We start from the raw sequence: 15460 nt of genomic DNA on the forward strand, positions 1-15460 counted from the left end.
TTGGTTTTTACTATTTTACATTTGAAGATGTATGAGTGCTAATGGTAGTAGCTATAACGAAGACATAAGTCAGCAGTTTAGCCTCATTTCTGCAACCTGCTTGGTTTTAAAGTGGTAGTGGAGAAAAAAAGAAAGAAAGAAAGGCTTTTGTTGTCAAAATACAATCTAGTTTTATTGAATTTCTGGGCCCCATGAAACAGAGATAAACACATATAGAAATAAGATGTAAGACTACAACATGACAACAAACTAGGAGAGAAAAATCTCTAAAACTAACCAGTTAACACAGTGCAACCTGATATTAACCTAAAATGATCATTTTTCTACAGGCAAGCAAGCATCAGTAGTGTGACGTGTGGAAGAAGAAAAAACAACCCTAACTTCAAAACACATACAAAACAACATAAAATGAAATGTACAGTACAAACATAGCCAAAAGATGGCGTTTTCTAGATATTCCAGCTTGAAATAAACAGCATGACTGATTGTCAAGCTTAGTCCTCTTAAATCATAATTTACATAAGCATTCTTAAATATGAATGTAAGACTGTGAAATAGTGTCCAAACTCCTGTAACACACTGCCACCAAAGCTCGTTTTATTTTGAGGTCTGCGGCGCGTAAATTAATACATGTAATTTATTCGTTATAACAGATGTGCTGTAGATCATACACGATGGGAGCTGTATCAGATCTCTCCTGGTAATGCTTTTTAAATTGGGTCACGCTCTACTTTGGAACCATCGAGTCCCTGCATTCACAAACTGTACTCCTCAGAGGAAGAAAAGGGGACGGGGGGCCACGAAGGTGTCGACAGTGCCAAGGACATAGGAGACGTACTCGAACAGCAGTTAAGATGCCGCGGTACAAACAGAGGGATTGCATAGTTCGGCAGCATTGTCTTTCGCAGGTTTTCCTACCGAGCCTCCTAGTTTCCTTTTTAAAAGTACCTGCACAGCCATAAAACCTTGCCCCCCCCCTCTGTGTCACTCCAGTGGCTTGTTAGAATAAGGAGCGAGATGAGAGGTCTATTTTTACAAACGAGGGGGTGAGGAAAAGTGAGACGGAAGGTGAGATTTTATGAGACAGAGGCAGGAGCTGAGTTTGTGTTGTGTTCACTGTGAGCACATTCTCGATCAAAATGCGCCGCGTTATGAAAGTTTCTCAGTGCCTTTTTGGTTTCGAGGGACGACCTTCGCTTAAAGTCAAGATATTTAAAGAAAGGAGGAAAAGAAACATTGAACACAAATTCAGTATTGCTAATCTATTATTATCTTCAAGTCTTTCTACTCGTTTATAAAGAAATTACGCTATCCACTACATTATATGAGTCGGTAGAACTTTCTGTCATTTCTGGAATGAAACTAATATCCTGAAGCAGGCATGGCGGGGGTCAAGCACTGGCCCACGGAAGGAGGAAAGACACGATAAAAACAATGAGAGAAACAGAGAGAGGTAATGACAGGAGGAGGATAAGAGGAAGAGAGAAGGACGACGGCCACAGAGACGTCAGTTTGGAGCCTCGGGTCACCTCATCAGGACTCTTCTGCTTCTCCACGTTTGGCCTGCAAATGATCAGTGGCCTGACCTGTGATATGCTCTCCTGAAAGGCAGACGCAGGAGAGAACTGAGATAGACCTCAATTTCTCTGTTTGTACTTCATTTTTAGACCCTAAATGAGCAGAGTAACTAATTAAAGCAACAGGGAAGTAATAGTATGAACCTGGAAAATTCTGTGCATTCAGTGAGTCAGAAAGTATTTGGATAATGACACTTTTCAGGGGGCAATTTTCTCTCTCTGTACACCACATAGTAGATTTAAAATCAAACAATCAATATTCAAGACTTTCAACTTTAATTCAAGGGGTTTAACAAAAGTACTGTATTAACTGCTTTACCATTTCTATAAAGATTAAGCCATATTCAAAGCAGTGTTGCCAACTTAGCGACTTTGTCACTATATTTAGCGAGTTTTCAGACCCCTTAGCAACTTTTTTTCTAAAGAAAGTCGCTAAAAAAACACGTGAAAGCGCGTATCGCTTTTACTCTCAACAAGCAGCGGGTGCTGTAACGCAGTCAGTTCTTCTTTTACTCTTATGCTGTTTTGTGGATCACAAGGTTTAAAACTACTTATAAACACACACACACACAAAGTAACTCCACCAGAGTGCCTATTTCGGGTCACTTGCCGGTCCAAGCCCGGGTAAAGGAGCAGGGTTGGAATTGTGACATTAAAAAAACAATAATTGCTAAAAGAAATTTAATTTGTAGTTCTAAATAAACTCTAAATGCATTTAGGACGTTTTTACTCACTTTATGTCTCTTCCACGATGTTATTTCTCTCTCCAACAACATAGGTTACAATTAGATTAGCATGATCAATTATGCAAATTAGGCGATGACGTCATTTAGCGACTTCTAGCGACTTTTAGGACAGCCAATAGCGATTTTCCTTACTGAGGAGTTGGCAACACTGATTCAAAGGCTCAAGTAGAATTGGACAACTGACTGACAAGCAGCTCGTTATTTCATGACAAATAAAGCAGACATAATAGCTGAATTTTTGTGAATTTCAAATATGAATGAATAATTGATACCAATAGCAGAAGGCCTGAAGGACCACAGAAGATGACTAAAAGTGCAAGATGGCAGGATTATTTCAATGGTTAAGAGAAAAAACATCCCAACATCTAAACAAGTCGAGAACACTCTCAAGCAGGTAGGTGTATCATTGGGTCTCCAATCAAAAGATGCTTTTGTTAATGGAAACAGATGTTTACAATGAGGTGCAAACCACTGGTTACAGGCTCAAGCCTCAGAAAACATGTGAAAGAGCCAGGTGTACATATGTTTGGACAGACAAAATCAAGACTGACTTTTATCACAATGATGGACGAGAAGGGGAAAAGTTAGTATGTCAAGCACGGTGGAGGCAGTGTTATGACATGGATACACTGTCCATGTCGTGTTTATTGATGATGTGACTGCTGATAGAAGAGGACAACGAATTCTGAAGTGCAGAGGGGGTTATACTCTCTGCTCAGATTCAACCAAATGCTGCAAGCTTGATTGGATGATACAAAGCAGGCTGCAAAAGTTTTTCATGGCAAAGAAATAGAATTTTCTACGGTGACCTGATGTCAACCGAGTGAAACACTCTTTTGGAGTATTCAACTAAATGCATAAAATTAATGCAAATTTGAATAAAAACCTCTTGAATTAAAGCTGAAGGTCTGCACCACAATCACATCTTGATTGCTTGATTTTGATTTGTTTTTATTTATTTCTTCTTACCTCGAGTATGGTTCTGCTGTGTGCTCTGTCAGGACTAAGCCTCAGATTCCATCGATGGGATCTATGGCTTCGCCCGCCATCATCCTCGCTCTCCGTGGTGTCTTGTCGCGCTACTCGAGGACGTTTCCGTCTCCGTGAGCTGATTCGCTGGAGAGAACCAGGCTCCTGGAGTCTGAACAAATTGAGTCAAAGGCACAAGGTCAGATACAGTAAGGTACAGCGCAGCACACTGTGTGAATATGAACGTGTCGGTGACCTGCAGTCTGTATCCTCTATATCCGCATCTGCGTCACTCTCCCCCTGAGGGTCAGATAACACACACTCCTCCTGCAATGGAGCGAAAAAGACAAGAAAAAATATATAATAACCAACAGAAACACAGAGGAATGTGTTAGCAGCCATTAAGCTGGGATAAAATATGACAAATACAAAAGTGTTTTCAATTTTTTGAGTTTTTAAAATGAAAGAAACCCATAAATCCCAGTGACTCATCACAGACCAACACAGTTTGTGAAACCAAATACCACTTGATGATGGCATTTGTCTGTGTGAGTGTGCTAATGCGTCACTTTTTATATTACCACCATTGTTATTAAGCATGAATCAGCTCACACCTCTATCCATAACGTAATGAAGTCAGAGAGTATTTATATCCCAACAGTACCAGTCTTTTTACCTCTTTCTGTCACAGACAGACAGACAGACAGACAGACAGACAGACAGACAGACAGACAGACAGACAGACAGATAGATAGATAGATAGATAGATAGATAGATAGATAGATAGATACTGAATAACGGGGATAACTCAAAAATCATTGATTTGTCTAAAGGTTCCTATTCCAGAACACAAAATATATCACTGAATACTAAACTGTATATTATAGTAACAAGAACTACTGCCACTCTGTACTGAAAATATAAGTTTAGCATTTAAAAAAAAAACAAAAAAACAATGAGCTATTAACATAATGTGCTGTGTGTTTTTATCTCTGGCCAAAAAATGCAGTTCCTGTAATGGCCACTTGAGGCTGAATCCAAAAGCAAGTCACCACAGCGCCCTATGTTAAAATGGCTAATTTTGCAACACAACTATAAATTGTTACAGCCTGCTACCAAAAAAAAAATCTCCCTTTTCAAGACTGCCTTACATTTCCATTTTTTAAATATAACTCATGGGTTTAAATTATAGCAAGGCTTACAGTTTCCATTGACTGAGGGTGTGGCCTCAAATGAGCAGGTGGGTGCAGACACAACTATCCGGTTGTTCAGTGATGACGTGACGAATCCTACTTCCGGGTCTAAAGTAGTCTGCGTTTAATATGGCTTTTGTGTTGTTAACATGTTTAATGTTATGTATTTTCTTCTATTTAATCTCAAAAAGCTCCTAAAACAGTCAGTGATCACTGTTGACCTCCCTCGGCTTTTATTACCGCTAATCATTTATTTAAGCTCAGTTTTTAAAACCTTAAGATGTAACTACAGCCCAGCCCATGCAGCAGTATATGAATGACTAACCTCGTATTGTGGATGGATTATCTCAGTTGTTCTCCTGGCTGAAGTTTGGTCCTTTTACAGCATCCTGCCATGCGATTACATTTGTTCCTGACCACCGAGAACAGTCACGTTAACTTTTATCGAGTGGAAAAAAACGTTAGCTTGTTTATATTATGCTAACATAGCTGTGTCGCTAGCGGTCACGTAGCACATCATTATATACCAGCTAGCTCAACTTCAGTAACCCTACAAACGTCACTGCTGTTTAGTTTTCTGTCTTCATTTATGCTGGAAGTGATAACAGAGCTGTACGTTTTAATTTGTTTCCAAATCCCCGCAGTCAGGACATGCTATATTGTATTTAGATAGAAGCTAGCGAGCTAACTCCCTGCTAACTTCTAACTCCGTTAAATGTCATAAATTCCGTTTTCACGGATGCCTGGATGCTAAACTCAATTGTTACACCTGGTAGTGCAGAACGCTGATCATTTTATTAATACAGATGAAAGACTTTAGACAGTTTTTCAACTCTCAGTAATGCCATAGTGATCGTTTGATATATGGACCTGCAGCGGAGTTTAGGTCCAGACACGGCTAGTGACGTCAGACTGAACAATCGGATAGCAGCTAGCTGCATGACAGGGATATAGCAATGATTTTCGTACAACACAGTACTGCAATATTTTGTGATTTTTTTTAAGAATACCAAATATTGATAACTTTTTAAAATATAAACAGCATAGACAAACTAACGTTTTTAGCATTTAAAAAATCACTTTCGTGGGGCCCCACTTTGCGTGGGGCTGCATGGTGTCAACGCAGTTAGCTTGTTCACTCATTAGCACCATGCAGCCCCACACACAAGGTGATCCACGATAACTCCCTAACAGAGATTTGCAGCGTTAATGTGGTTATGGTGTTGATGTAATTTTAACGAGATTAACGCTGACAGCACAGCATGTTAGAACAGCTGCACTCTGCTAAACAAGCTACCTAGTTCAGGCTAGTTTTAGGTTCAGGCTACAGTAAACAGATAAAGGCATTTTATTAAATGATTTCATTATATTTGACTTGTTTGGTAAATTGCTCATGCTTCCCCTTATCTTGGATATTGTTTCATGTAAGGGTAGCTAGCATTATCACCATCAATTCAGGAAAACTGTATCACAAATCAAATCACCCACCTCACTGATTAAAATATTTGCGGTGCTTATTTCCATTTCGATACGTATAAGCCAATTATACAGAGTTGTGCAAAAGTCTGGAGTCCCTCCTAATTTAAATTTTTTGCTTTAAAGAGCCAGAATTTTTATTTTATTTTTTAAAGTGGTCTTGAGCAACAGTACTCCAGCCTTTCTGGAGCTCTTCCACAGTTTTTCTTTGGTTTTTCCCCTCTTTCTGTCAGTCCAGTGGCTGACACTTTGGTATTCGCAGCCTGTCACAAAACACAAAACTTGTACTCATTTGTGAAATCTGTGCAAGATGCCAGAGGAAATAAACTATTTGTGCACCAAAAAGGGTATTCCCAAAGAGCTATTACCCAAAAACCTGGCAAAACGCTGGATGTCCTTTAAAAAAAATCTGTGGAAGACAAGTAGAGGACAGAAGAAGTGTCAGGCCTAAAAATCTAACCACAGCAAGAGCCAAACTGAAAAACAATAGCAACCGGTCCGCTGGAGTGAGGAATCCAATTTTTGTTTGTTTGTTTGTTTTTGAGGAAGTCAGGAGAGAGGAACATAAGGATTTTTGTTTGTTTGTTTGTTTGTTTTGTTTTAACATTTTATTGCTATGTCTGGTTTTATTACTATGTGCATATTAGGGCTGCCACGATTAGTCGACTAGTCACGATTACGTCGACTATCAAAATCGTCGACGACTGATTTAATAGTCGACGCATCGTTTGAAGCTTTGTAAGATCACAAAAGACGCAGGAATAAGTAGTAGGATTTAAGAGTGTAATAACGGACTGAAACAGAAGATGGCAGCACTGCATGTACAAGGATGCCAGCTGCCGTTAAACCCCGAAGAAGAAGAAGCTGTGTCCCAGAATTCATAGCGCAGCCCAGCTCAGTTTCCAACAATGGCGGCAGCTAGTTAGTTTTAATGCTACTCTTATTATTCTTTCTGGGTCACAAAATACACGTTTAACATATTTTCAGGCGAGAATGTAGCTGTGTAAACATCAAATATCTGCTCAGTTTATCAAGACACCACATATTTTCAAAAGCGCTCCGACGTTTTCGGAGACGTCTGTTACCCACTAGCTTGATAGCGAGCCGGGGGCTAGGCTCACTAGCGCCGTGAAGAACACCGGACTCCCGGCAAATCGTTTTCAAACCCACCGCCGTCTTTCGCTACTCAGGTTAAACATGATATATAAGTCACTTAGATAATTCGTTATGTTATTGTTTGGCTTTTTTTAGTACCGTAATTGTCGGGCTATAAGCCGCTACTTTTTACACAAGCTTTGAACCCTGCGGCTTTTAGTCAGGTGCGGCTTTTCTATGGATTGTCCATGATTTTTGTCATATCGTAAGACGATTTGTTTTGTGTGTTCCGCTGTTGTACGGCACTACGTTGCCTGGCGGAAGGATCGGGGTTCAAGAGTGGTATGTTAGTCACATGTCCGTCCGCCAGGCAACATGGTGCCGTACGAAGTAGCGCGAAAAACAAACTTCAAAGTAGCGCTACGCATTCAGCGGGAGGCGTGGATGATGAGCGGCGATAAACTTGCGAAAAGCAAGTTATGCTCAACTCCACCGGTGGATTCTGACAGCGTGGAAAAGTGTGAAAGCATCCACGATCACCAACGGATTTTGAAGGGCTGGACTGCTGCATGATGGAGAGGAGGACACCGCCACGGCCCTTCTGAGGGTGTTCGACTCTGACACTGACAACAAGGATTTCTTTGGTTTTGAAAGTGACAACGAAGGAGAGAAGCGGAGAGTGGATGACGAAGCCATCCTGAGCCTGTTTGTATCCGACACTGGAGGAGAGGACTTTGGTGGTTTTAGTGCGCAGGAAGAAGAGAAAGATGGTGGTGAATGACTGACTTTTCTTCTTGTTAAAGCTGTGTCACTGCACCTGAGCCTAAAAGGTAGTCCGAATCTATTTTTTCTGGTGTGCTGTAGGCTACTGTTATGTACTACATGTGCAAATATGTACCCATAACTTGTTTTTCAAAATATTAATAAAAGTGATGTCTCCAAACAGCCATCTCTTTCCTGACAATTCCCTTTGTGCATATTCTCTTACATATGATAAGTCAACATTGAAACACCCGCGGCTTTTAGTCAGGTGCGGCTAATGTATGTACAAAACAGGATTTTCCCCTGATTTTAGCTTGTGCGGCTAATATTCAGGTGCGCTTTGTAGTCCGGGAAATACGGTATTTTATTTGTTCCTGGGTAAATCGGTTTGGGTGAGATTAAAGTTATAGTTTTCACACAGCTGAATAAACGTCAAGCAGACAGCATATTTGCACTGCACAAGACATAATGTGGATTGCACAACACTGGTCACTATATTCTTCATTTCCAGTTAATATTTGTACAGCTGCTGTTATTGTGTGTATATATATATTTATTTATTTATATTTCTTCATACATTCTTATATAGTTCTATACTGTGTATTGTGTATTTTGTTGCACAGTTATTTTATTTTCAACTTTAATTTATATATTTTATCTTATTCTTTTCCAGTTAAATTTACCCTTCATTCTAATTTGTGTTGTACAGTTATTTCATTTTTAACCTTAATTTTTTATATTTTATTCCTTCCTAGTTAAATTTACACTTTTTAATTTTTCATATTTATTTCCTATCTTATTCATAGCCTTTTCCTTTTTTTTTTTCTTTAGGTCACGAGCAGTTGTCTAAGCATTTCACTACATATCGTACTGTGTATGACTGTGTACGTGACAAATAAAATTTGAATTTGTAAAATTTGAATTTGATTATCAGTGTGAGATGCTCGAGAATTTACTCCGGTGTCCTGTTATATTTTAGATAGCAAGGAGTTTATTAAACTCCACCAAAACAATCTGCAAATTTCATTAAAATTTAATAAACTATCACCTTGTCTTTATTGTTAGCACAGACCGTAAACACTTAAAGCTGTAAGCTAATGATAGTTATATAAGAGCAGATGCTGCTGGTGCAATAAGCTGTACGTTTTACGTCCAATGGATGATGATCTGATTAGTCGACTAATCGCAAAAATAATCGGTGACTAGACGACTATCAAAATAATCGTTTGTGGCAGCCCTAGTGCATATTAGTATTGTACAGCACTTTGGTCTACCAGGTGTGTTTTTAAAGTGCTATTTAAATAAATGATGATGATGATAAGTGAGCGTGTATGAAGCACGGTGGAGGCTCCATCATGGCTTGGTGTTGCATTTCAGCCAATGGTGTTGGAGATTTTGATCTAGGACAAAGAAGAACTTTGAATGTCCTTCAAGAAGCCTGGAGAACTATTCAAAAATTAATTAAAGAAAGATTGTCTAAGAGATTTCAAGCTGCGTTGAAAAATAAAGGTCGTACCAAATATTGACTTTCAAGCTCTGTTTTTGATTTATATGCTGTATTTACCTGTAAGTTTGTGCATGTTAAGATAAGATAAGATAAGATAGAAATAGATAATTCTATTCTAATAGAATAGAATAAAATAAAATACTATATACAGTAGAATAAAATAGAATAAAATATACAATAGTATAAAAATAGAACACAAATTCTATATACAACTGAGTAAAAATACAACTTTGTCAGAAAAGTTTCAGTATTTGCCTCAAAATATGACAAAATATAGAGATGTTAGGGCTGGCTCAAGACTTTTGCACAGTGCTGTATATCAGTTAGCAATAAATGGTCCAACCCTAGTTTTAAGAGACTGAAAATCCTTTTTGAAAATGTCTATCTGTGGCATGAGCATCAATCATCTGGCCTAAGTGAACCCTGGTATTACTCATGTACTGCTCACAAGCTGGAATCTTAAAAGCCTATAAAAATGCCAGCTGCCTGCCAGGAAATCAACACAAATATCAAAAAGTCTTATAACGTGTTACATATCTGGACTCCACACACAGCGCTCTGCAACAGCATTAAGTAGCTGCACACAGAGCACTGTCATAAAGACACGCACACATATGCTACACATTACCTCTGTGCCGTATCCCTCAGAGTACCTGGTTACCATCACTTTGTTTTTTCCACAGCGTTCACACAGCCGCGTGTCCTGAGAACAGAAAGCAGGAAGAGAGACAGACCTACTGATTAGATTCACATCTCGAAAAAAAAACAAAACGAAAAGCTAACACGTGATTCGTCGATATCTGTGAACAGGTACTTTAAAATAAAACAGGGCAGCGACAAAGATGCAGAGAGGTCGTCGGGCAGCATTTAGAGCCTGATTACAGATGAAGAAACACTCTCAGATCTGAGCGGGTTGAGCGACGGCCACAGACACTTAAGTGGAAAGCCTGAGCACTCACCGGCGTAGGCGTGTGTGCTTCTGAATAAAGTGTACAGGGACCGGCCTCGCACAGACACGCTACATCTACCTCTCTGCAGCTCACCCCCATCTAAGACAGAGAGACAAAGACAGGGAGGATAAACAACTGTGATCTGCTGACTTGATGAAGCTTCTGGTCCCTTTTATCCTTAGACAGCAGCATAATGACAGAGATATAGGGAAGGAGTAAGAAGCTTGTACAAACTTACATAAGGTACAGCTATATCACTGTCACATGACCTGGGATGAGCCTGGCTGTTGGATATCATTGGCAAAAGTTTTCATATCTCTGTCAACGGCTCAGAGGAGAGATTTCTGGCTTTTGACATTATCTGCCTACTCACTTAAAAATGCTTGACTGCCAAGTGCTGAACACTAGAGTTATTAAAAGGAAAAAAAATAACACAATTAAGTCAAAAAGTTGAGCTATTACGTGTTCAGCAACTGGATCTGTGGGTTCCTTCGGTTACATTTTGTGTCAACTGCAGCCTACTTTAGAGCCACATGCAGATCTAAGAGGTACGCCGGTAGCAGGTATAAATAAACAGCCTCACCTCACAGTCATTGTCGGACGTCTCTCCGAAGGTAAAGAGGCCGTGGGAGTCGGATTCCCTCCGCAACATGACCTCTGACCTGGCTCACGCACTCACATAGATTTGCTGAGACGCACAAACAGCACACAGTCAGGTTCAAAGTTTGTCATCACTTAACCGTGAACACCTTGTACTCGGTGTCTTCTTCTGATGCTGATACTTAGCAATGTGCTGAAAACAACAGAGTGACTAAAAGTAGTTACCCTATTCCTGATTTCTTAGGGTTTGTTTTTTGCATATTTGTCACACTTACATGTTTCAGAGCATCAAACTAATTCTAATATTAGACAAAGAGAACCAGAATAAATACAAAATGTATCCGTTGCAACAAGTCGTCCTGAAGCAGCAAAGCAGCCCTGACCATCACACGACCACCACCATGTCTGACTGTTGGTATAATGTTGTTTCATGAATTGCTGTGCTAGTTTTTTGCAGATGTAACAGGACTCAAACTTTCTAAAAAGTTCAGCTTCTGTCTCATCAGTCCACAGAATATTTTCTCGGAACTCTTGAGGATCAGCAAAATATTTTTGGTAAATGTGAGACCTGCCTTTGTGTTCTTTTTGCTCTGCAGTCGTTTTCTCCTTGACCTCTCCCATGCAGTCTGATTTTTACCCATTCTCTTTCTTATTGTTGAATCATGAACTCTGACCTTAACTGAAGCAGGTGAGGCCTGCGGTTCTTTAATGTTGTTCTGCGGTCTTTTGTGACTTCCTGGTTGAGTCGTCCGGGTGATCTTGGAGTAATTTTGGTAAGCCACTCCTGGGAAGGTTCACCAGTGTTCCACTGTTCTCGAGTCCCAAAACCTTAAAAATGGCTTTGTAACTGTTTCCAGACTAACAGATGTCAATGACTTTGTTTATCAGCTGTTTCTTTAGATCAGGACATGATGTGTTGCTTTTTGAGATCTGAGCCTGCTTCATTTTGTCAGACATCTTCTATTGAAGTGATTTCTTGATTCGCCAGGTCTGGCAGTAGCTAATGAACCTGAACATGATTTAACAAAGCGGGGCAATTAGTTTTGCACACAGGGGTTGGATAGCTTTATTTTTACTTTTATAAATAAAGTCATCATTTAAAAAACTCGTTTTTTTTATTTTAATCAGTTATCGCTGTGTAATGTTAAAATGTGTTTGATGATCTAAAAGAAGTAAGCATGACAAATAAGGGGAAAAAATCAGAAAGAGAGTACATGCATTTTCACAGCACTGCAGATATTATAAAAGTATGAGCAACATCAGTAGCAACATTAGACATTTATATATTTTCCAGCTAAAAATACAAGCACAAATCACTTAAATGTTCTTCTGTTTTTAGCATGTATTTGTTCAATGAGGACCTGTAATTAAATGACTTTTTTTCTTTAAAACAGTAATAAATCAGTCATAGCTGGGTCAACTAACAGCCTGGAAAACCGTGAAGTGTTGTGCTTTGAGTGAATCAGTGAGGGGATAAATGCGTTATTTGGCTACAAACTTGGTGTTACAGGGGTGTGCAAATATGACGCGGTCTTTACTACGCAATCCGCGAGCTTGTGCTATCAGAGATGTGTCATCACGGCACCTCACTGTAAAATCCGTTCAGCAGTGTCCGCACTCCCATTACGTAATAGCACAGCAATCAACGTTAGGGAGCCGGGGAACTTTTCCCATAAAGATACGGGGAAACACGCCGTCTGCGTTTAAAGGTTTTAATTTTTTAACAAACAAGAATTCAAACATCAGCTACAATTTTCAATTAAAAACATTACGAAATAAACTAAATGAATTACAAGTAAAAAGCAGTAATTTAGAAAAGAACTGAGTGACCCGTCTCACCTCAAACGCATCCTGTCCAAAATCGCGGAATAAAGCCATGGACGGTGGTCGTAGTTGTGGTCGTAGTTGTGTAGTATTTAGAGGATGAGCAGCAGGACGCGGCGGTGTTTGTCATTGTGGCGCGGGGAAGCCATGAGCTCGCGCTGCTTGTGAGTGTTTGACATTGTAGCAAATCCTCCGTGTGATGTCAGCGCCAGCGATGACGGGCAGCTACGGTCCGGGAAGCGCGTGCTCACTGGGAAACCGAATGTTCGGGAGCGCGGAGAAGCAACGGCATATAACAGGGATTTCCGTCCGGTGTTTTCAAAATAAATGCCTTTGAAGCTAACCATTGCGTGCCTTTTTTGTACCACTCATACATTTGAAAATGATGAATCTGTGGACGGAATACTAAAAAACAGGTGTGAACGTTTCCTGAGACAAAACGTAAATCCAGTTGTTGAAAAAAAATGGTTTCAAAATATTACAAAGTATAACTTGAGAACCCCCCTGAAAATTGAATTTTTAGTAAAAACTAAATTACACTTAAAATATAAATAACAAGATAGGTATTATTGGATTTTTCAAAAAATCTGATGACGTTTCACAAATAGTTTTTACTATCCATAAGTCACAAATTCTTTTTTCGATGTCTTAAAATTTCAACTAACTCGAACCTGTGAGAAAGAGTGGCCTACATGAGAACTTAGTCCACTCTTAAACACTAGAAAGAAAGAAAGAAAGAAACAAACAAACAAACAAACAAACAAACAAACAAAGAATGAAAAGTGGGATTTATTTTTAAGGCTACAGTGTTTATTCATACTATTTGTATTTATCTGTGGTAGTTTTATTTGTACATATTAACCGGTATCTATGTATGGACAGCAGAGAAAGAATTTCATTGCACAGAGAAATGCTTTTCTTTGTACACATGACAATAAACACTTTGAATCTTGAATCTCCTAACGGTTCCACAGACATGATTCTGGGCACTGCTCTGCTATGGGTACTCTGTCCTCACTCAGGGACCTTAACTGTCCAGTCACATTCTTTCCTCCAATAAAACACCCATTTCTTGTGAGTTAGTATATGAGCTCATGTTATATATATCCAATAATTCAGTGCTCTTAAAACATGACCTGATTCAAATGAAGGTTTTTTATATTGCACTTTTCTACAGTACTGGAGCACTCAATGCACTGTATACAACATGCCTCATTCACCCATCATACAAGCACTTTTTTGTATGCCTAAGTGCTTTCCATCTAACAATCATACTCCTCAATACACACTACTCAACTCAGGGTTCAGTATCTTGCCCAAGGATATTTGGCATGTGGACTGGAGCAGCCAGGGATTGAACCATCAGTCTTCCAGCTAGCAGATGACCTGCTCTACCTGCAGCATCATATGATAACAAGGTGATCATTTTGAAACAGGTGTTTTGATGCCAGAAAGAAGTAGAAAGGACCACGGTGGTTAAATAAAATAATAATTATAAGCTCACGGTCTTAAATCTGGATTTTTGGTCAAATTGCACATTTCTGTTTTTGAAACAAGGACATGTCCACAGGTATGCAGACATGTGAATATGGATGCAATTTTGTGTGTGTATGTTGATGCTTTTATCTACATGTAAGAACCATTTCACACCACTGAAAACTGAGCTTCTGATAAAAACACCTTCCAGAATTTAGATTTTTAACTCCTCCATTTACAGGTGAGCAAGGAAAGGGGCAAAAGTGTGCACCTGTGTCTCCTTTCCTGATGTCAGATGGTGCTCTGTGTTACTATTTATAGGATTTTCATTGGCCGACATCGCTACACAATGAGCTGTTGTCACATGCTACTCTGCCATGCCCTTGACAGCACATGAGGTTGTTTTCTGACATTTTCATGTGGATGGGAGATATTTAAAAAACAAACAAACAAAAAAAAAAACAACAGAAAAAAAAATACAGAAAAATCTTTGTTTTAAAAAATACTTGTTTGTCCGTACAGCAGTCCCTCGCTATAACATGGTTCACTTTTCACGGCCTCGCTGTTTCGCAGATTTTTTTTGCATGCTTTTTTTTTAAAGCGCATTGTGTTCTGCGTCCTGATTGGCTGCACACCATTGTCAGTCAATCTCGTGCCGTGTCTCCCGTACTGTACAGAATGCTTTCAACTTGTCAAATTTACATAAATCTTCGATCTCTAGCAGTGTGATTCTGAAGTGCTGTACTGTACGTTTTATCCCCAACAAACACAAGAATGTTGACGAAACGTTTTGCACGGTCAAAGGCATCTATGGTAGCATCCAAAAGGCAGAGGACAATGCTAACCATAGCACAGGCAGTTGGACTTCTGGACATGCTAAAGGAAGGTAGAAGTTACCGTATTTTTCAGACTGTAAGGCACGCCGGATTATAAGGTGCATTAAGTAAAACAAAACAGTCAGAAAAGTCAAACTTTACTCAAGTCATTCTTCTTGCTTTCTCCACTTCCATACGACTGATTCATTAGTGTTGAATTCTCTCACAGCTGCTCTATTCTCATGTTCTGGACCTGAAAACAGGGTTTGATCTTTGGTTTCATTCCATAATACTGGACTTATTTTTCTACGGTTTGAACTTTGAGAGTGTTTAAATACGAGAGAAAAGTGTGAAAATGTTCATGCCTGTCTGAGAAAAGTGTATAACGTGTGCAGTGAGGGTTTTTACAGCCTTAAAACATCTATAATAATTGTAAAAAAAAAAAAAAAGTTGGCTACTTCGCGGATTTC

General features: G+C 39.3%; 1 protein-coding gene across 1 annotated transcript; it reads right to left on the bottom strand.

Moving 5' to 3' along the window:
• Positions 1-133: 133 nt before the first annotated feature.
• On the bottom strand, positions 134-12999 carry LOC309702897 (uncharacterized protein). Its single transcript, XM_082527531.1, has 7 exons — positions 12715-12999; positions 10859-10963; positions 10285-10374; positions 9954-10028; positions 3549-3619; positions 3293-3464; positions 134-1601 (listed from the first exon to the last, which is right to left on the bottom strand). Exons 2-7 carry the CDS (start codon positions 10925-10927, stop codon positions 1392-1394), a joined length of 687 nt encoding a protein of 228 aa, XP_082383657.1. The 5' UTR covers positions 10928-10963; positions 12715-12999; the 3' UTR covers positions 134-1391.
• Between the last annotated feature and the right edge of the window lie 2461 nt (positions 13000-15460).

This window comes from Aulonocara stuartgranti (assembly GCF_965226115.1).
Source record: "Aulonocara stuartgranti genome assembly, chromosome: 3".
NCBI classification, from domain to species: domain Eukaryota; kingdom Metazoa; phylum Chordata; class Actinopteri; order Cichliformes; family Cichlidae; genus Aulonocara; species Aulonocara stuartgranti.